Raw genomic sequence first — 17,139 nt, 5'->3', positions numbered from 1 at the left:
TGCAGTTCACTCCAGAGATGGGTGCAGTGTATGTATGTAGTCTGTAAAGGGCTTTGGAATCCTCCAGGATGCAAAGTGCTGTGTAAATAGATGATGGTGATGATGATTATACAGTACACTTCTTAACATGGCATCTCCCAGAGAACTGTTTCCTCCACCCAAGTGTTATTCAGGAGAAGGATTGTTTAATTGGGATGTCTCAATATCCTGATAACCCCATGTCCTGGAGCTTCTGAACTCCACAGGAAATGAGGCAGCTGCAGAGCTTCTAAACTTCATCCCAGTCCCTCCATAGTGTCTCCATTGACCTCTGCAGAGAAAAGCTGTATCGACACTGGAACAGATTTTAGAAACTCTGCAGTTGGCAAAAGGGCTTCCATGAGGCTCCATAATTAAAATAGCTTTACTCCAGATTTATAGTATCAGCTGCATCTTCTTATGACTTGTCTGTGTGTAAGTAACAGTTCCAAGGTAGGCAGTACAGACTCCAAACATGAGTTAATCAGAGTCTCTTCCATGGAGCTGTGCACCAATATATAGGCTGCAAATTGGAGTAAAATTGTTCCCTTAAACTCACACTGACAATTACTGGCAACAGCATTTCAGCACTGAAGACTTTGTACTGTGAAATCTGTTAAGGAAAAAGTAGAGCTAACTTTTCTTTGTTTGGGACAATATGCTAGCAGTGCGGTGGAGGTGAGCTTCTATTGGGCAGTGTCTGTGCAGTGATGAGATTTCCTTTCAGCCATGCATCAGCAGGATGGGATTCAACTCAGTGAAAGTCCACACACTATGGAAACCTAACAAATACCCATTGCCTCCAGGATGACTGGCTTCCCCTCATCAGATGCATAAGCCCTGCCATTGTCCTCTGAGATTACCACTCCCCATACAGACTTCTACCATACGTCCTTCAGTTCTTCAGTATCAATGTTTTAAAGGGTGTGGAACATCTTTTGCAGGAAAATAAAACAAGGTTAAAACATAAATGTCCTGAATCAGTAACAGAATCGCTGGGTGGATTTAAAAATAGCAGCTCTATTAATATTATACTTTCAATCCAAGTATTTTAAGATCATTTCCCCTTTCATTTACCTGCCCAGGCCTGAGTTCAAGAGTCTGTTTATCCCCTATAATAGCAGATGACTTTGAAAGCACCTCAGATAGTTCATCCTAGAGCATTATTAATGGCAGGCTACAGGGGACTCTGAGATCCTGAAAGCTAGGCTTGGCAGATAGGTGAAGGAGGACCTGAGCTTAAAATAGGCTCTTTTAAAAGGAGAAGCTATTTGTAATGGTTAAGTCTGGTTGTAGTTTTCTGTTAGTGGCATATTTTAAATATGTTTTATTTTACAGCAGCACTTGAGTTCCCTTTTTAATAAAGAGAGAGCTGTGCTGGTCCCTGTCCGGATTCCCACCTAAATCTTTGCTTCTGGGGGAGTTGCCTCCATTCACAAATACTTCCATGCTTGCTCACCCTCATGTTTTGTGTTTGTAGGATATGGCATATAAAGGTCTTGTTTGTGCTGCTTGCTAAGAGTGAGCCAGCCCACTGTAGATGTAGGTATAGAGGGACTATGGAAGTGATCCGTGTTTAATTGGGGAAAGGTGCACATGCATGAGCACATTTGCAGCAAGAAGTGGGTGGTTTCCTGGGGCACAAACACACCTCTGCCCTCTCCATAACACCATTTCTTCCTCCTGCTTCATAGGTGTACTACATAAACTTCACAGATTTTGCCAGCTATGAGGTGGTGGTGGATGAAAAGCCATTCCTACAGTGCACCCGGAGTATTGAGACAGGCAAGACCAACTTCAACACCTGTTACACAGCTGGGGTCTGTCTCCTCAAAGCCAGGCAGAAGATTGCAGTGAAAATGGTCCATGCTGACATCTCCATCAACATGAGCAAGCACACAACTTTCTTTGGGGCCATACGGCTAGGAGACGCACCAACATCTTAGATGAACTTGGCATATACATGGAGTCTCCCAGAACTGCACAGTGCTGCTTTTCAAAAGAATATGAGGGGGTTCTATCATACAGCCACAAAGAAAACTGATCCAGAGCTATTTATTTCTTTATGTGGATACAGGAAAAGCAAGGTCACCTGTGATTTGCATAGAGACTTGCATTGGAAAGGCAGTTGAGAAAGCATTGTGAGGAAGAAAGGCTCGCATGTCCTTTCTTGCCTCAGTGTTTCAAGTATTACTGCACTGATATTCTGCTCTGTGGTCCTCACCCAAGATTTGTGGTAGGAATGATATGGGTTTCCTGCTTTTATGTTGCACTAGCTATAGCATCCATGGCAGCAGCAGCAGAAGGCGAGAAAAGACAGGCTTTCTGAGGAGTTGTTCTCTCTAGGCACTCATACACTGCTGCCTTTGCACACTTAGGGCAAGAAACCTGTGGGTTTTCTCCACCTATGAGGGAGAGTTCTAAATTAGGGCAATGGTGTTGCAATGTGAAAGGTGAGAATGATCCCTGGTCAGTGATATTTACATTCATCCTCTGGACTGTAAGAATAAGTAGGTTGAGGGCTTGGAAGCAGGCTGCAGATGCAATGAGCATTTGATGAGCATTAAAACATAGTCACAAAATAAAATGATACCACGTAAAAGAAACTCTCAGCATTTTGCAAGCCCAGCATTGAAATGCTCTAGGCAGCTATGACCACAAGATGTTTCAGTGCCACTGGTACTTTAAGCTCCTGCCACATGCCCAGAGGTTTAAGTTGCTCTAATGGGCACTTCCTGGAAGTGGTGGTGTTGCAACAGCAACTTGTGATTTTACAAAACTAACATGTTGCATATGAGGAAATATTTACACAGGCTTCATAGTGCAGCATGCTGCAAACACGACTACCCACATACACACTCTGCAGCACCCACTGAAATGGGTATTTTTAAGATTAACATATACAAGCAAACAGGGAAATCTTTTCTGTGTTATTGGCAATTATGTGCTGGGTTTTAGGAGCTTTATTCTTTTTCTACCCTAGTGAAGAATCTTTCATTTCTTGTCTGCCCTTCTCTATCAGAAAGACAGTGTAATTGGTGGTTAACTATTTTCCAACAAGACCTGTACTGAAAACTTTGGTCCAACACATACACACCCTTCCCACTTCTCTTTTCTCTGGACTCAACTGATTCTAGTCCAAATATACCTTTTAGGCACTAATGGAAAAACTCGAAGACTATGTTTCTTCAGGCTTTCTGAGCAGCTCTTTCCTACTATTTCCATTTGATTGGTGAGATCTAAATCCAAGACCTGTACTTGAATTGGAGAAGTGGAAAGAGCTTTATTCACTCCTCTGTATCATACCCTTTTAAAAAAAAAAACTGGCCATCTTTGAACAGAGCTTTTCCCAAAAATACAGATTATATATGGGAGGGTGATATCTCAGTCAATATATTAAAATAAAAATGAATTTCTGGAGTTTGGAAGAAAATCCTAAACAGACAGCCTGGTGCTACTTTCCTCTTTACCAATAAGGACTACTTGACAGTGATAACCTATTGGCATTTGAAAATGACCCTCTATCAGCACCACAAAGGCAGTAATTGGATTGGCCACCTAAGATTCCAACCTATACTCTTCAGCCCGGAGTACCCTTAGCTTTCCTGTTCTTCCCCATTCATAATGAGCGATGTCAATGTATAAGGAGAAAAGCACCTTCCAAGGACTGCCATTCCTATGAGACAGATGCATCATAGGGGGAACTAGCCTTTGACTTCAGGCATCACTACTCATTGGAGGGGTATAGTTATGCCATAAGTGCACAAATTCCCTGTTGTTCTTTTCTTCATATGATCTGCCTCCTTTCCAGCCTCAACATGTTGGACTAGCATGAGCATTAGGATATTTAACTAGTTTTCAGTGGTTTGTTTCCCTCAGGATGAATTAGAAAGACATATTCTTCTGATAACAAAGAAGTTGGGAAATGTGTGTGATGGGAACCTCTGTTAACCAACTCATTAACAATAATACTTTCGAATACAGTCTACTTAAACGACAAGACTAGGGACAAGCAAAAGTTGTGAAATGACCGGGAAGGGGATGATGGAGTTAGTTAAGCTCTTATGTCCCATTCTGCTAGGCCCCATGATTCCCAGCTGAATGATATGGCTCCCACTACGCAGCAATATTCCATCTGTGCAATGGCAGAGCACTCACTGTGGGGAGCACCATGTGTCTCTGTCTAGCATTCCTCCTAGCATGTACATAGAACAGCAATGAAGGACTCCGGAAGGAACAGAATAGCACCTTCCTCATCAGCTTTAATTTCTTGTATGTTCAGTTAGTGAAATGCACCTTTTCTGATTTTTCATTAGACCAAATGATGGATTCAGTGTAACTTGAGTTCCATGGCATCGAGCACAGGAGGCTGGGGAGCAAATGACCTGAAGAACTCTGATAGTATGTTGAGGGCCAAATTCATCACTGGCATAAGTGAATTTAACTCCATTGTCTTCACTGCTGGCATGAGAGTGTGAATTGGGCCATAAAGAGCCTTTTTATAAATGAAAACCTAATGGCTTCTCTAGCAGCAAAATCTCATTAATGGAGTATTAGACTACATTATTAAAATGACTAACTTATTGTAAGTTCACCTAGGTCAGGCGTGGGCAAACTACGGCCCAGTCTGTGAGCTGTTTTAAGCCAGCCCGCAAGCTCCCGCTGGGGAGCTGGGTCAGGGCCGCACCATGCGGCTCCTGGAAGCCCTGGCATGGCCCTGCTCTAAGGGTCAGGTTCCGCTCCATGCCTAGGAGCCAGAGAAGGGACATGCCACTGCTTCTGTGAGCCACTTGAGGGTAAGCCCTGCTCAGAGCCTGCACCCCAAGCCTCTCCCCATGCCCCGACCCCCTGCCCCAGCCCTGATCCACCTCCCGCTCTCCAAACCCCTCAATCCCAGCACGGAGCACCCTCCTGCACCCCAAACCCCTCATCCCCAGCCCCACCCCAGAACCCACACCCCTAACTGGAGCCCTCCCCCCCTCCCACACCCTAACCCCAATTTTATGAGCATTCATGGCTCGCCATACAATTTCTATTCCCCGATATGGCCCTCAGGCCAAAAAGTTTGCCCACCCCTAACCTAGGTTATAGCATGGCTTCTTTCTGAGACATCTCAGGGCCCCTGTTTAATTTTCTGGTGGTGCGAAGAAAGTTGAGCAGAAGAGGTGTGAGACCAGATTCTAGTAGTCACCAGGGGCGAAAAGAGGCACTGTGAGAGAGTTTAACAAGATACTAGGGAAAATAGGGGCTTGCTTCAGTCATCCACTGTGATGTCTTCCAGTCTGACAGGCGTTGCTAATCGGGTTGAGACAAGGGAGTGCTTCGGTAATGGACAAATGTCGAGCATATCGGGAATTCTGGTGTGTGTTTGTGGTGCTGTGTTCTGCAAATGCAGCCCCTGCTGCCTTCCTGTTTTTGTCTCAGCCCTTTCTCTTTGAGTAGCAATCTGCTTCCTCCACCCTCACCAGTGGGCCTTAACTGTCGTTTTATTGCTAGCTGTGACCCAGTTGCAGAAAAGTAGCAAATGGTCACTGATTTACAATATACAGTTTTAAACCCCCAAAACTCTTTCTGTGGAGACAGTTTTTAGAGAAACTGGAAATGCTGCTACAGTCAGGCCATTGTGAAAAGAAGCAAATATCTGCAGTAGATGCCTTTAGTTGTGAGCTGTCTACCTTGGAATGATTGACCTGCTGCCTTTGCTATTCCCAAGTGCCTTTCTTACACAGATAAGCAGGTTGCCTTCTTAACCTATTGAGGACTTAAATAGCCCTGCTCCTACTGACAAATCGTGCCTGGTCATCACTGGACTGCGATGTTCCTCTTAAAGAACACTAGAAATTAAAATGCAATGATGGAATAGTGCCAGCATTTGTGTTTAGATAAGTATTCTGAATTGAACAAATGAAGCTGGGTGGATCAATTGTTCTCACAATCATGGGAGCCATCACAGGTCGGGAGATCCCCTTCATCTCAGCAATTCTGCCCTTTTATCCCTCTTGGGAGAGACAGTGAAGAGAATTAGTCCTGAGCTTCCCGAGTTGTCCAGCTACTTATTGGTCTTTCCAGTTTTAGTGCCCCTCCTGCCCCGAAACAGAATCCTGTTGCTGTTCTCCAGCTCACAGCAGCCTTGCCACAAGTTTTTAGAGCAAAGAGAAGCAAGTGTGTATTTTATGGTAGTCTAAAGGTCACCCCACTGAATTGAGGATTTATCCACAAGTGCTGTGTTCAGGCTACGCATCTCACTGAGATGCTTTTGAATCGGTTTGGAATGCAGAAATGCTGCAAATAAGTATGAATGCAGGCTTAACACCACTTGCTGCATACAGAAGCTCACTCACTGTTGAAACAAATAGCAGTGTAGTACGTTTCATTATTCTGTGCCTCCATCTCTTCCAGCTGTCTCTTCTGAGAGCAGACTGTGCCTGCAGGGAGCATTAGGAACAAAACCTTTGGTGACTTGGAATAAGCAGTGTCAGCCATCTAGTTTTTGAAGGCTGAACTTCAGTCCATCATGCAGCAAGGTCCCTCCCCCCTTTCTTTTTATTACCCCCATCATCCTGCAGATGAGTGTTTCTGGCTCTTGGATTGTACGCTCTACCCACTTGAGTTTGCAATAGGAAGCAATCGTATTTTGTTGTTGTTGTTGCGTATCTTTACAAATACCTACAAGATGAGGTTTATGTGTCGTTTCCTTTGAGTCAACAGTTTATGAATCATTGCTTCCAGTAAACCTCCACTCGGGCTCGTTAATGAAAATAGTATGGCAAAGGAGTTTTGGTCACAGATACAGCAACTCCGAGCCCGTCTTACTGTTGTATGAGCTGCACAGTGATCTAGTGATGCTGCATTGTGAGTCAGCATCTTCATTCAAGACACTATCTGTATATAAAATATACATACTGTATATAAACTGGGATGTAAGTTTATGTAAATTGTCAGTATTTTCTTTGCAAATAAAGCTTTTTCCTGATTTGACCTAGTTCAGTCCCAGCTGAAACATTTCTTTTTTCCCCTTTAGAACCTTCTGTCTGCTAGCAGTTTGTGTTGCCAGTTCTCACAATTTTATGATGAGTCTCCCCATAGCTGGTATTTTTCTTACAGCCCCAGCTACTGGGATGGAGATTGCATGAGAATCACAGCTTTTAGTTAAAAATGAAAGTTTCTGGTATTTATGGTTGCAGAGAAAATATTGAAAATGTGAACTGAGTGCACCCTAAGTGCTCAGAAGAGAAAAGAACCCCCAGATTTATATTTTTAAATCTCATGACTTTTAAGCAATCTTATCGTTTTGGGGGCCTGCCTTATGATTTTTGCATGCTAGGGCTCCCTTGTGCTGCATTGTTTTAATGGTACAGAACCCTGACCTCTTCAGCATTGTTCAGTAATGGCCAGGGGTCTCCTTTCTTGGATTCATGTGGAGCCAGAAGACACTGTACTCAGGACGGATTCTAGGGTCAGGCGAGCAGGTGCCTCCTTCCAGGGCACAGTACTGCTATTCCACTTGGCTTTTTGTTTTCCTCAGCTCTGACTGGCTGGCCATTTTTGCTTGCTGATTGGCCACTCGGGGCAGGAGGGCACCAAAAATGTTTTCTGCCCTGGCTGCCAAAATGGCTAGGGCCACTCTTGACTGTAATCACCCCATGGAGAGTGACTAGCAAGAAGGGAGCCAGCCTGAGAGAGAAGCAGAACTGGCCCATTATAGATGAACAGTAACTCCCTGATATATGGCCTGGGGAGCAGGATCTAGAGCAGTTCACAGCTCACACTCATGACCCATTCCCCAAGATGCGTGCATGAGAGCTCCCTCTGCTCGAAGCCTGGACACCAGAGAGATATCACAGTGACTGGGGAATGCCAGCCCTCCGAGACACAGGCCATCCAGCTGGGAATGGGCATTAAGTATGCAAAAGAAGGGACTGAACTGTACCCCATTAGCCAAAGTCCCAGGGTAGAGGCATTACTGCAAAACAGGAGCTTTATTTTCAGTCCAAAGTGAGATGGTTGTGTTGATGGGAGGTGCACACTCCATTCCCTGCCAGTCTGCCTTACCCCCCAGCCCTGAAAAACTCCCACTAAGTGGGAAAGGGGGACTCAGTCTCCTTGGCCTCTCTACTGAGTCTATCAACAAGGGGGCTAGTCAGGGCCAGATGTGATGGTGTGTGTTGTGATAGACACCTGCTCACTCTGAACCATGCTCGGACTCTCAAACTGGTGGGGGGGGAGATTCCCTCTGAAGTATCTGGGCTCTCTGCTTTGTGCCGTTTGTTTTGCAGGTGCTGTATTATATCATGGACCTGCCGACAGGTCACCTCATTCAGAGAAGGAAGGATGTGGTGTGAGGCAGGGAGCCTAAAGTTACTAGCTTATTCCTGTGTGCAGAGCATGCTGGCCCATTACAGCACTAACGCCTGTTGCACTGCTGGTGCGTGGCCACTCTTCCCTTCTCCCCCTGAACGGGGCAGTGTTGCTGAAACCATTAGGACAGCCAGACCCAGGAGCTGGGGTCAAGCAGCATGTCTGGCCAGGTACTGCCCAGCCGCCCCCAGTCTAGCTCTGTCTGAGAAACACCCAGAAGCAGTGTCAAGCCACAAGAGCAGGTTCTCCTTGTATTCCCACTGATGGGACTCAACGCCTCTGATGCTGAGCTGTGGAGCTGTACAGAAAAGCAGTTGCCCCTGGGGGGGGACAGTCGCACGCTTGTATTCGGAACGACATCACTGGCTCCATCTGTATAAGGGAATGCACCCCTCAGCTCCTTTGCCACTGCCACCAAGAACTCACAGCACGAGTCTTCTCTGGTCTATGAGCCCGTGCTCTTTGGATAGTCACCGCTAATTGTTGTTAGTTTTTGTTAGTGACCAATTATTGGATGTTGGTCTTGGGTTACCTCCAGGACCATGTCGGATCTCAAATTCCATATGGGGTTCAAAAGATGAGCACTTTGCTCAGCCATCTTCCCCGAGACAGATGCATGTGTCCCATGCCCCAGGCCCGGGACAATCACACAGTGTGCCCCAGTGCATGACTTGCCATGTTGTACTCCTCAGACAAGGAGGGACAGTTAGCTCAGGCTGCAAGCATTCGAGTAAACTGACCCGATACTCCTGCAGGAAGCTTGAGGTCTGCTTCTAAAGAGGCCATAGAGGCACCTCGCCACTCCTGCCTTGGCACTTCCCGCAATATCGGGCCTGAGGTCACCTTTCCGAAGCAAATGCTTGCAGAGGCTGAGCTTTCCATCTCGCACCATCCTTCACCACAAGCTCCATGTAGACAGTCCACACTGGCACACTGGTCTGTGACAGCACTGAAGACTCCTTTGGGCCTGTTAGAATAGATGCTGGTCGATGCTGTAAACAAAAGGCAGGCTTCCAGATCTCCATGTGACCCTCCCCCAGAGCAAAAGGAGAAGAGGTAGCATCCAACTTGCAGAGAGAGGCCAAGGAGAAGAAAAACAGGAGGCATCATTCTCCTCCAGCACCGACACGTTTCCTTTGGGGACTCCTTACCAGTGCTGCTGTCATCTTTGGCACATACTCCTCCTCAGTTCAGGCCTCCAATGCTGACACCATCACCACCATCCTCTTGTTGGAGACCCCCCTCAAAGCTGTTGGCTACATTGCCACTGCTTGAATCCCCACAGCAGTATTTGCCTCCAACTTCCATCCAGAACATAATGGAGGAAGATGGGATCCCCTCTGAACCAGCTGTGTAAGTTCTTCTGGCCCCCTCCAGAGAGCCCAATTCAACTTGCCTTGTGAAAGATATTATGCAGGGCCATGTTCAATTACTCATGTGGCCCTATATTCAGGGGTCCAAGCAGGCTCTCTTTCATGCTGCCAAACTCACCATGGCACTATCTTCAGCACAGGCACAAGATACCTCTTCTGGCACCAAGACATTTCCCAGGACGGCTGTTCTCTTTGAGAGTGTCTGTGTTCCAGATGGTGCAGATATGCCCATCACTATTGCTGCTGTCATTGGTGCCAGCATTGACACCTCTTCCTCTTCCAAAGGGCAGAACAGACATGGATAGGCACAGGGAATTCCCAGCCTTTGGATGGAAATGCTGGGGATTCTCCAAGGAGTGCATGAGTTTGCCAGAGTCTGATCAGGGACTTTCAGTTAATTTCACCCTAAAGGCCAAAACCAGCTATTTAAAGTGCACAGAGGAATTTGTTTGGGTTCCCCCATCTGACACTCTGGGGATGTGGAAAAAGGCTAGGGGATGCACAGAGCCTGGGTCTTGTGCTAGGGAGTTAGGTCACCCATACCAGGAGAGAGGTTAACTTTGTTCCCTTCCCTGTACTCCCTTCCTACTCCTCTGCTCCTTGCTAGGGGTGGTGAAGCTGGATGGAGGAGGTGAGCTAGAGAGCTGGAGGCCAGTGTCTCCCTAAATGGAGATTCCATGTTTTTTGGAGCTGTATACATTTTGTGACATCTTTTGATTGTCTCTAAAGAACAATAAAGGCTTGCTCTCTCTAAGGTCTGCGTTTGCCTTCATGGCCTGAAACCCAGGCCTTCAATAGAATCAATATGAACAAGCAAGGTTTAGAAGAGCTGATGCCTTCAGGGGCCCTGCACCCGGTGAGGACTGACCAAGAAGATGGATTTAAAGCATTGTACCTGGTTTTCCAGTCCAGAGACTAGAACTTCCACAGGATTCTCTACTCACCCCTAAGAGCCCTGTTTATTCACTGAGGTGCATCTGACCCTCAGCACTGCATTTTGCTTGAGACCTGAACCATAAGAAACAAAGAGCTTTCCCACAATATAAAAGCTCTTGTGCAAACTGGGTAGTGGCGGTGCTGCCTGCTGCAGAAAAGGAATGAAGAATCAACAGCATTGAGCCAAACAAACAAAAAAAGTCCACTTAGCAAAATATCCCATGAACTGTCCCAGCAGCCAAACATTCTTGTTGTGACATGTATGGACCAACCAGTAGGTGGCAGAGTGGCCCTGGATATGTGACCACAGAAAAATTCTTTTTTGAGATATGCTGGTACTGGGGGAGCTAATATGAGTAGGGTGACCAGATAGCAACTGTGAAAAAACGGGATGGGGTGGGGGTAATAGATGCCTATATAAGAAAAAGTCCCCAAAAATGGGACTGTCTCTATAAAAACGAGACATCTGGTCACCCTAAATATGAGGCTGTCATAGGAAAATCCCCTCTCTCTCCCCTTTCTCCCCCAGTGCAGTGTAAATACCAGGCAATCATCTTCCAGCCAAGCTTCACACCATTAGGGGCCCAGGAGGAGGACATGGTGATAATGCAGTGGGCAGTGGCAGCACAAGTTCCCGTTCCCATCACCCACATATACCTCTGGCTCCTGCCCATGCCTGTTGCACCCTGTCCAGGGAAAGACAGGTGGTCATTCTCTGTGGCCCATTCAGTTCGGGGCTAACTGGGGGTGAGGGGATGTTGTGAACACCTATTCACAGAGCCCTGGACTGAGACTGCAGACTCATTGCTCACTCACCCCAGTGATGGCTTCTGTTCTCTGTGCACTGCGCCCTACGCTGGAGGTCAAAGGCTCTTGCTGGCTGCTGCTGCTCAGAGCTGTGTGGTTGGGTTGGGCATGTTCCCCTCTTGGTACATTTGTTACTGTCTGGGGGCGAGGGGAAGGTGGAATGCCAGGGGTTTAAACGGGTCACCTCTCTGAGCCCATCTCTTCTGCCCTCGCCTCCCTTTTCATGTAGCTCAGGGAGGCTCCATCCCCCATCCCTTTGAGAGGCTTCTCTGATCCTGGGAATAGAAGGAGCCCATGGGCTGTGGGAGACTGGGCACCCCCTAGCAGAAGCACCAGTGGAGCCCATGGGATACTCCAGGTGCAGGAAACCCCTCGTGAGGGTGTGAGCTGGACTTCACCTCAGGACTGTGCTGGGTGATTCATTCATGGGAGCTGGATGGTAAAACCCTTGGTGCATTCGCTCCCCAGCAAAGGGTCAGGTGTTGTTGTAAAATTTCCCTCTGCATGAGCTGCAGTAGCCCAGAGAGGGAGAAGGGAATTCCCTCTCCAGGCTCACTCCAGCCTCATCTCCCCCTCATCTCATGGAGGAAGGCATGGCCAGTAGTGCTGAACAATGACCCCAGTGCTGTTTATCACCACAGAAAGGGATTTGATTCCCCTCAAATGTCTAGCACCTCCCACCTGTGACTATTCCAGCTTGGGCAGCAAAGGGGACCCTACTCTTCCAGTTTACATTTTGCCTGGTGGCACCATCTGGTCTTAGGTGCTAGCCTGAGCCCAGCATTTCCTACAGTGTCTAATTGCTCGCTTGGGATCCCCTATCCAAGCTAACCAGGCTTAGCTGTGAGTTCTGACCCAGAGCACAGCAGGAGGTGGCTGCAGATAAGACCCTAGGACAAACCCTTTGGACAACAGTGTGGTTTCCAAACTGGGGAATACCCACAAAAACTCCTCTCCTTCCCTGGGCCTTATCTGCTCCATTTTCTGATATTTATTTCCTTTATAGTTTCAAATGATCACCTGGAAGTATGTGTAGTGGCATCTCCACCCCCTGTTCCCTAGTTTCTCTTTCCTTTGTGGCTTTATATACTGTTTTTCCCCGTCAGAGGCTTATATCTTTATTTTCCCACTACCATAGCTGGGACTCCCACACACTATCTCCTTCCCCAAGCCCGCACTGGAGCCTATTTATATAGAAGTCTTTCTTTCCCTTAGCCCAGATGAGAGCACAGAAGCAGTGGGAAGGGGCTGCTTGCTCCTGGAGCCCATCATGTTTCTGTCAGAACACCGGCTGGCTGAAAGAGGATATTTGCTGCTCTGGCTGCTTCCATCTGTTCTCAAAGCCCAGCCTAGTGCGGAGGTGAGCCCAAACCCTCTGCCATGCCAGCAGGTAAGGCTAATTGCCCAGGATCCTTTGTGATTTAATAGCCAAACAATGCCCCCGGTGGGTCTCAGACAGGAACTGCTGGTTGTGCTCACACCCTGCTGTGATACTGAAAGTTTAAAACCAGATTTTGAAAATCTTCCCCCAAAACTCTGACCACCTCAGCCTAGCAGCCACCTCTTCAATAGCCTGTCTTTTTAATGTCCCCTCTCTTACACTTTCTTGTCTCTCTCTGCCTCAAGGACTTTCAGACCTTGTCTTCAAGCCTCTCTCCCCCCACCTCTGCCTTGTAATCTCCCCCCTTTCACCATTAGCCTTGTACCCAGGTGCTTTCATTTTGTCACCCTGAGATATCGTTACCCCTCATCTTCAGCAGTTTCTACCAGACAGACACTGTCTTGGGCAGCTTTTTGGATACCATGTGTCTGAGTGAGGCTCGACACAGCACTTGTATGTATGGGGCCAGGAAACGCTAAATACCCTGAACACATCTTGTCACCTTGTATTGTCTGTTCCTCCCCCACTTTTCTGTGACTGATCTCCGGGGTGGCTCCCCTTTGGGGACCAGTTGGTGAAACACCAGATCTCTAGAATTAGAATGTGGGGGACAAAGCACAGAGAGGAGGACACCGTCTGGGCCCCAGTAAGCAATGAGATCGATGGCTTTCTCCTCCCCTTATACCCACCCAGCTTCTACTCCCTGGCTGTCTTGGCCTGGAGAGCCAGGGAACATGGGCCTGAACTCAAACCCGGTCTCCCCAGTGACAGTGAGAGCACTAACCCCTAGACATCTTTTTTTCTTCATGGCCAGGCGCTAAAGCTGGAGCTTGCTCCCAGCCAGTCACTCAAGAGAATGACAAACTACAGCTTGAAAACAAGGGACAGAGGTCATGGCACTGCCTCCTGACTTGATCACACCCCTGGCTGTGTCTTTTTCCACTCGCTAAGTGATAGGCTGTGGTTAGAGGAGGTGGGATGGATCACTTGACACTTGAGGGAGGATTGTGGCTGCCAGAGGATTGAGGTTTCTCATTGTGGGATAACAAATGACGAGGCAGGTCCCAATGGGAACTATTCTTCTCTCCCTGTCCCCTCCTTGGATATGTGCCTGACTGAGGGCTGTGCTTGGGGGAGTGGCACATGGCACAGAGAAGCCATCAGGACACGCACCCCACTGCAGCCTAGGCTTTGGGATGCAGCTGGCAGACTCCACACAGTCTCATACCCATCTGCAGCCCAGTGAGTGTGACACAGACCCTTGCCGGTGGAGGGAAAAGGATGGTGATGATGGTACCTGAGATCAGCCAATGAACAGTGCTGACCTAGCAGTCAGGAGCTGTCTGCCTCCCTCGTGCCTTATTTTTGTTCAGGAGAGGAAGCAGAGGTGCTGTGTGGTTCCTTCGTTGACTCTAAGCTGTGATCTGCTGGCCCAGCATAGGTGCATCTGTGTCACCCAGTCTGGAGGGTTTCAGCAGCACAAACCAATAACCTGAGCTTCTTCAGGGGCTTCCCTGAAGGTAATAGTGCCAGCAGGGCCCTCCCTAGGGGGATGCGGGGCCCAGTGCAGAAGTGACAAATCTGTCACTTCTGGGACTGACCTCGCCACCCAATCAGTCCCTCCTGCAGGGGCCCCCAAAGCACGGGGCCTGGAACGGTCACCACGATTCGCCGTACCCAGGGACGGCTCTGAGTTCCAGCCCCCACTGTACCTCAGAAAGCCGGGTCACAAAGAACCCCCTACAGCTCTGAAAGAGCTTCCCACCCACAAGGTCAGATTTGTGATTATGCTAGAAACTGTGTGTGAAGGCGCTTATGCCTTGATCTCAGCCCGCCACGTCGAAAGTATTTGCCTAAGGGGAGCGCGTGCTTGTGTCTGAGGATTTCTAGTAAAATTCCAAACAGCAGTAAGGTGTGTGTGTGTGATAGGAGAGGAGCCAGGTCTGAAATGAGGTTTGGGCTGAGCTCCTTCACTCTCATTGATGGCTTTCCTTGTTTCTCCATAGAGCTCAGTTCAGGTCTCATGCCAAGGTCTTGGCCTCCACACATTTCCAGAGAAGCTTGACCATGGGGTTAAGCAGCTCGACCTCTCTGACAACTTCATCCAAAACCTGACGGAAAGCTGCACATCAAAGTTAGGGCAGCTAGAGCACCTCAACATGCATTTCAACCAGTTGGCAACTGTGTCAGAAATGGCCCTGACTCATCTAACTCATCTTCACTCTCTGCTCCTAGCTGCAAACCACCTTGATAGGAATTACTTCACCAATGGAAGAGCCTTCGGGTCGCTGAGGAATCTAAAGGTCCTGGACCTTTCGGGAAATAATTTGGACAGTGATATGGCAGCCTCGTACTTCAGCAATCTCACCTCTTTAAAGAAACTGGATCTATCCTGGAACAAGATGACCAGGCTGCCAGGGAGCATCTTCCAGGGAACTCAACAGCTAAGAGAGATCAACCTTCATAACAACTACATCATGGAAATAGAGGAAGGCGCTTTTGAGGCTCTGGTAAGTCTAAAGGTGGTGAATTTAGCCATGAATTCCCTTCACTGTATCTCGGGCTTCAGCCTCACACAGCTGCAAATTTTAAATCTCAGCTACAATGCCCTGGAGTTCTTTGTTACAGAGGAGAGAAAGGAGCAGTACCAGCTTCAGGTGCTAGATCTGAGTCATAACAAACTGATCTACTTTCCAGAGCTCCCCAAGATGCATCGCCTCACACACTTAAACCTCTCTGATAATGCCATGGTCTCTTTGGCACCAAGTTCCACCAATACAGCAGAGTTCAGACTGTGGTATGATGAGATGGCAAGACCTAACATATCCTTGAATATTTACAATGCAGCAGCTAGACTGTCAAAGATAACTGACTTAGATCTCAGCAGTAACCTGTTGTATTTGTTCCCAGTTACTTTCCTTCACAATCTGAGCTCCCTCCAGAATCTCAATATGGCTAAGAACTGTCTCCATAATATCGCTGTGGAGTCACCTCCTGGTGATATGAAAAGCAAGGAGCCAGGCGTGATGCATGACAATGCCTTTCTGTCGGTGCAATCATTGAATCTTCAAGGCAATTTCATTCATTCCTTGCCACAGTGGTTTTTTGGTATTCTGCCCAAACTGGAAACACTTGACCTTGGTTCTAACAGCCTCCAGCCTTGTGAGAGCCAGAATGCTAATAGAAGAGAGATACCAACAGGTCATAACTCAGCTCAAAGAGGTAACTGTACATCCTTCTGTGACATACCTCAGCTGAAGTATCTGAGTTTACGTAGGAACAACATTGTGAGGCTATATCCTTTCATGTTCAACCAAACCTCTTTGGTCTCCCTGGATCTGTCTGAGAATGAAGACTTGTTCATGCCAAAAGGAGCTCTGGAGGGTCTGGAATTCTCCTTGCAGAAACTCTCTCTGAGAGGAAACCAGATGGACAATAAAAAGACAGAGTTACCTTGTCTGAAGATGCTGAAAAACTTGGACATGTCAGACAACAAGTTGAGTCTTTTGCCCCCTGATCTTGTCTGCTCTCCACTGGAAAACCTGAACATTTGCAATAACAACCTCCAGGCCTTAGAGAAACCTGCCACCATGAGATGGTCCAGCAGCCTCAATCATCTGAACGTTGCTGGCAACCCCTTTAGCTGTTGTGCACTGAGCTGGCTGGAAATTCTACAAGCTGCCCGTGTGAGTGTGTTGGATCTGAATGAAACTCTGTGCTCTTATCAGGACAAGAACAGGAACTTCTCAGCTAAGATAGCTAACAAGCCCACGTGGCTTTGTCCTCATCAGATAGGAAATCACTACCTGATGGTATTGGTGGTGGTGATCACTCTTTGCTTTCTGTTTCTCAGCTGCGGGATGTTCTGTCATCTGAAAAAGAATCAGAAGCTGTCAAAGTATCTGAGCTTCACAAGCAACAGGGTGGACCCCATTCCTTATCATCCAAATAAGGAAAAGAGAACTGAAGAGATTGTAACAGACAGAGTTACTGAAGTATAGTACGGGGCAGGAGAGGGAGAATAATATTTATTGTATTTTAGGCACCTGCCCCTCACTATTAAAGGCTTCACAAACAAGACAATAAAACATTCAAAATCAAATCAATATTCTGTGCTCCCTCCTGATACAAGCAGCTTAGACACATGCTGTAGCCTCCACGGGCCATCTCTCCATACTGCTTTTTTGTGTGCGCAAGGGATAACTGCTCATTGTGGGAGCCGTGGAAATATTGTTGTATTTACAAAGAATTCCCTCATGGGTTTCC

At 47.4% G+C, this 17,139-nt stretch overlaps 2 protein-coding genes across 5 annotated transcripts in view; both read left to right on the top strand.

Moving 5' to 3' along the window:
- EDA (ectodysplasin A) overlaps positions 1–4,958 on the top strand; it is a 185,666-nt gene extending 180,708 nt beyond the window's left edge. For all 4 annotated transcript variants that reach the window (XM_074964498.1, XM_074964496.1, XM_074964495.1 and 1 more), the window contains exon 8: positions 1,713–4,958. In XM_074964498.1, coding sequence (XP_074820599.1) covers positions 1,713–1,964 — 252 coding nt within the window. In that variant the 3' untranslated portion in view covers positions 1,965–4,958. The remainder of the gene's footprint in view (positions 1–1,712) is intronic.
- A 7,804-nt stretch (positions 4,959–12,762) lies between these two features.
- On the top strand, positions 12,763–16,874 carry LOC141993585 (transforming growth factor beta activator LRRC32-like). The gene is made up of 2 exons (XM_074963136.1): positions 12,763–12,882; positions 14,880–16,874. Exons 1-2 carry the CDS (start codon positions 12,763–12,765, stop codon positions 16,872–16,874), a joined length of 2,115 nt encoding a protein of 704 aa, XP_074819237.1.
- Positions 16,875–17,139: the final 265 nt, after the last annotated feature.

Source organism: Natator depressus, chromosome 9, assembly GCF_965152275.1.
Source record: "Natator depressus isolate rNatDep1 chromosome 9, rNatDep2.hap1, whole genome shotgun sequence".
Lineage (NCBI taxonomy): Eukaryota > Metazoa > Chordata > Testudines > Cheloniidae > Natator > Natator depressus.
This window is presented reverse-complemented; position numbering and strand designations above follow the sequence as displayed.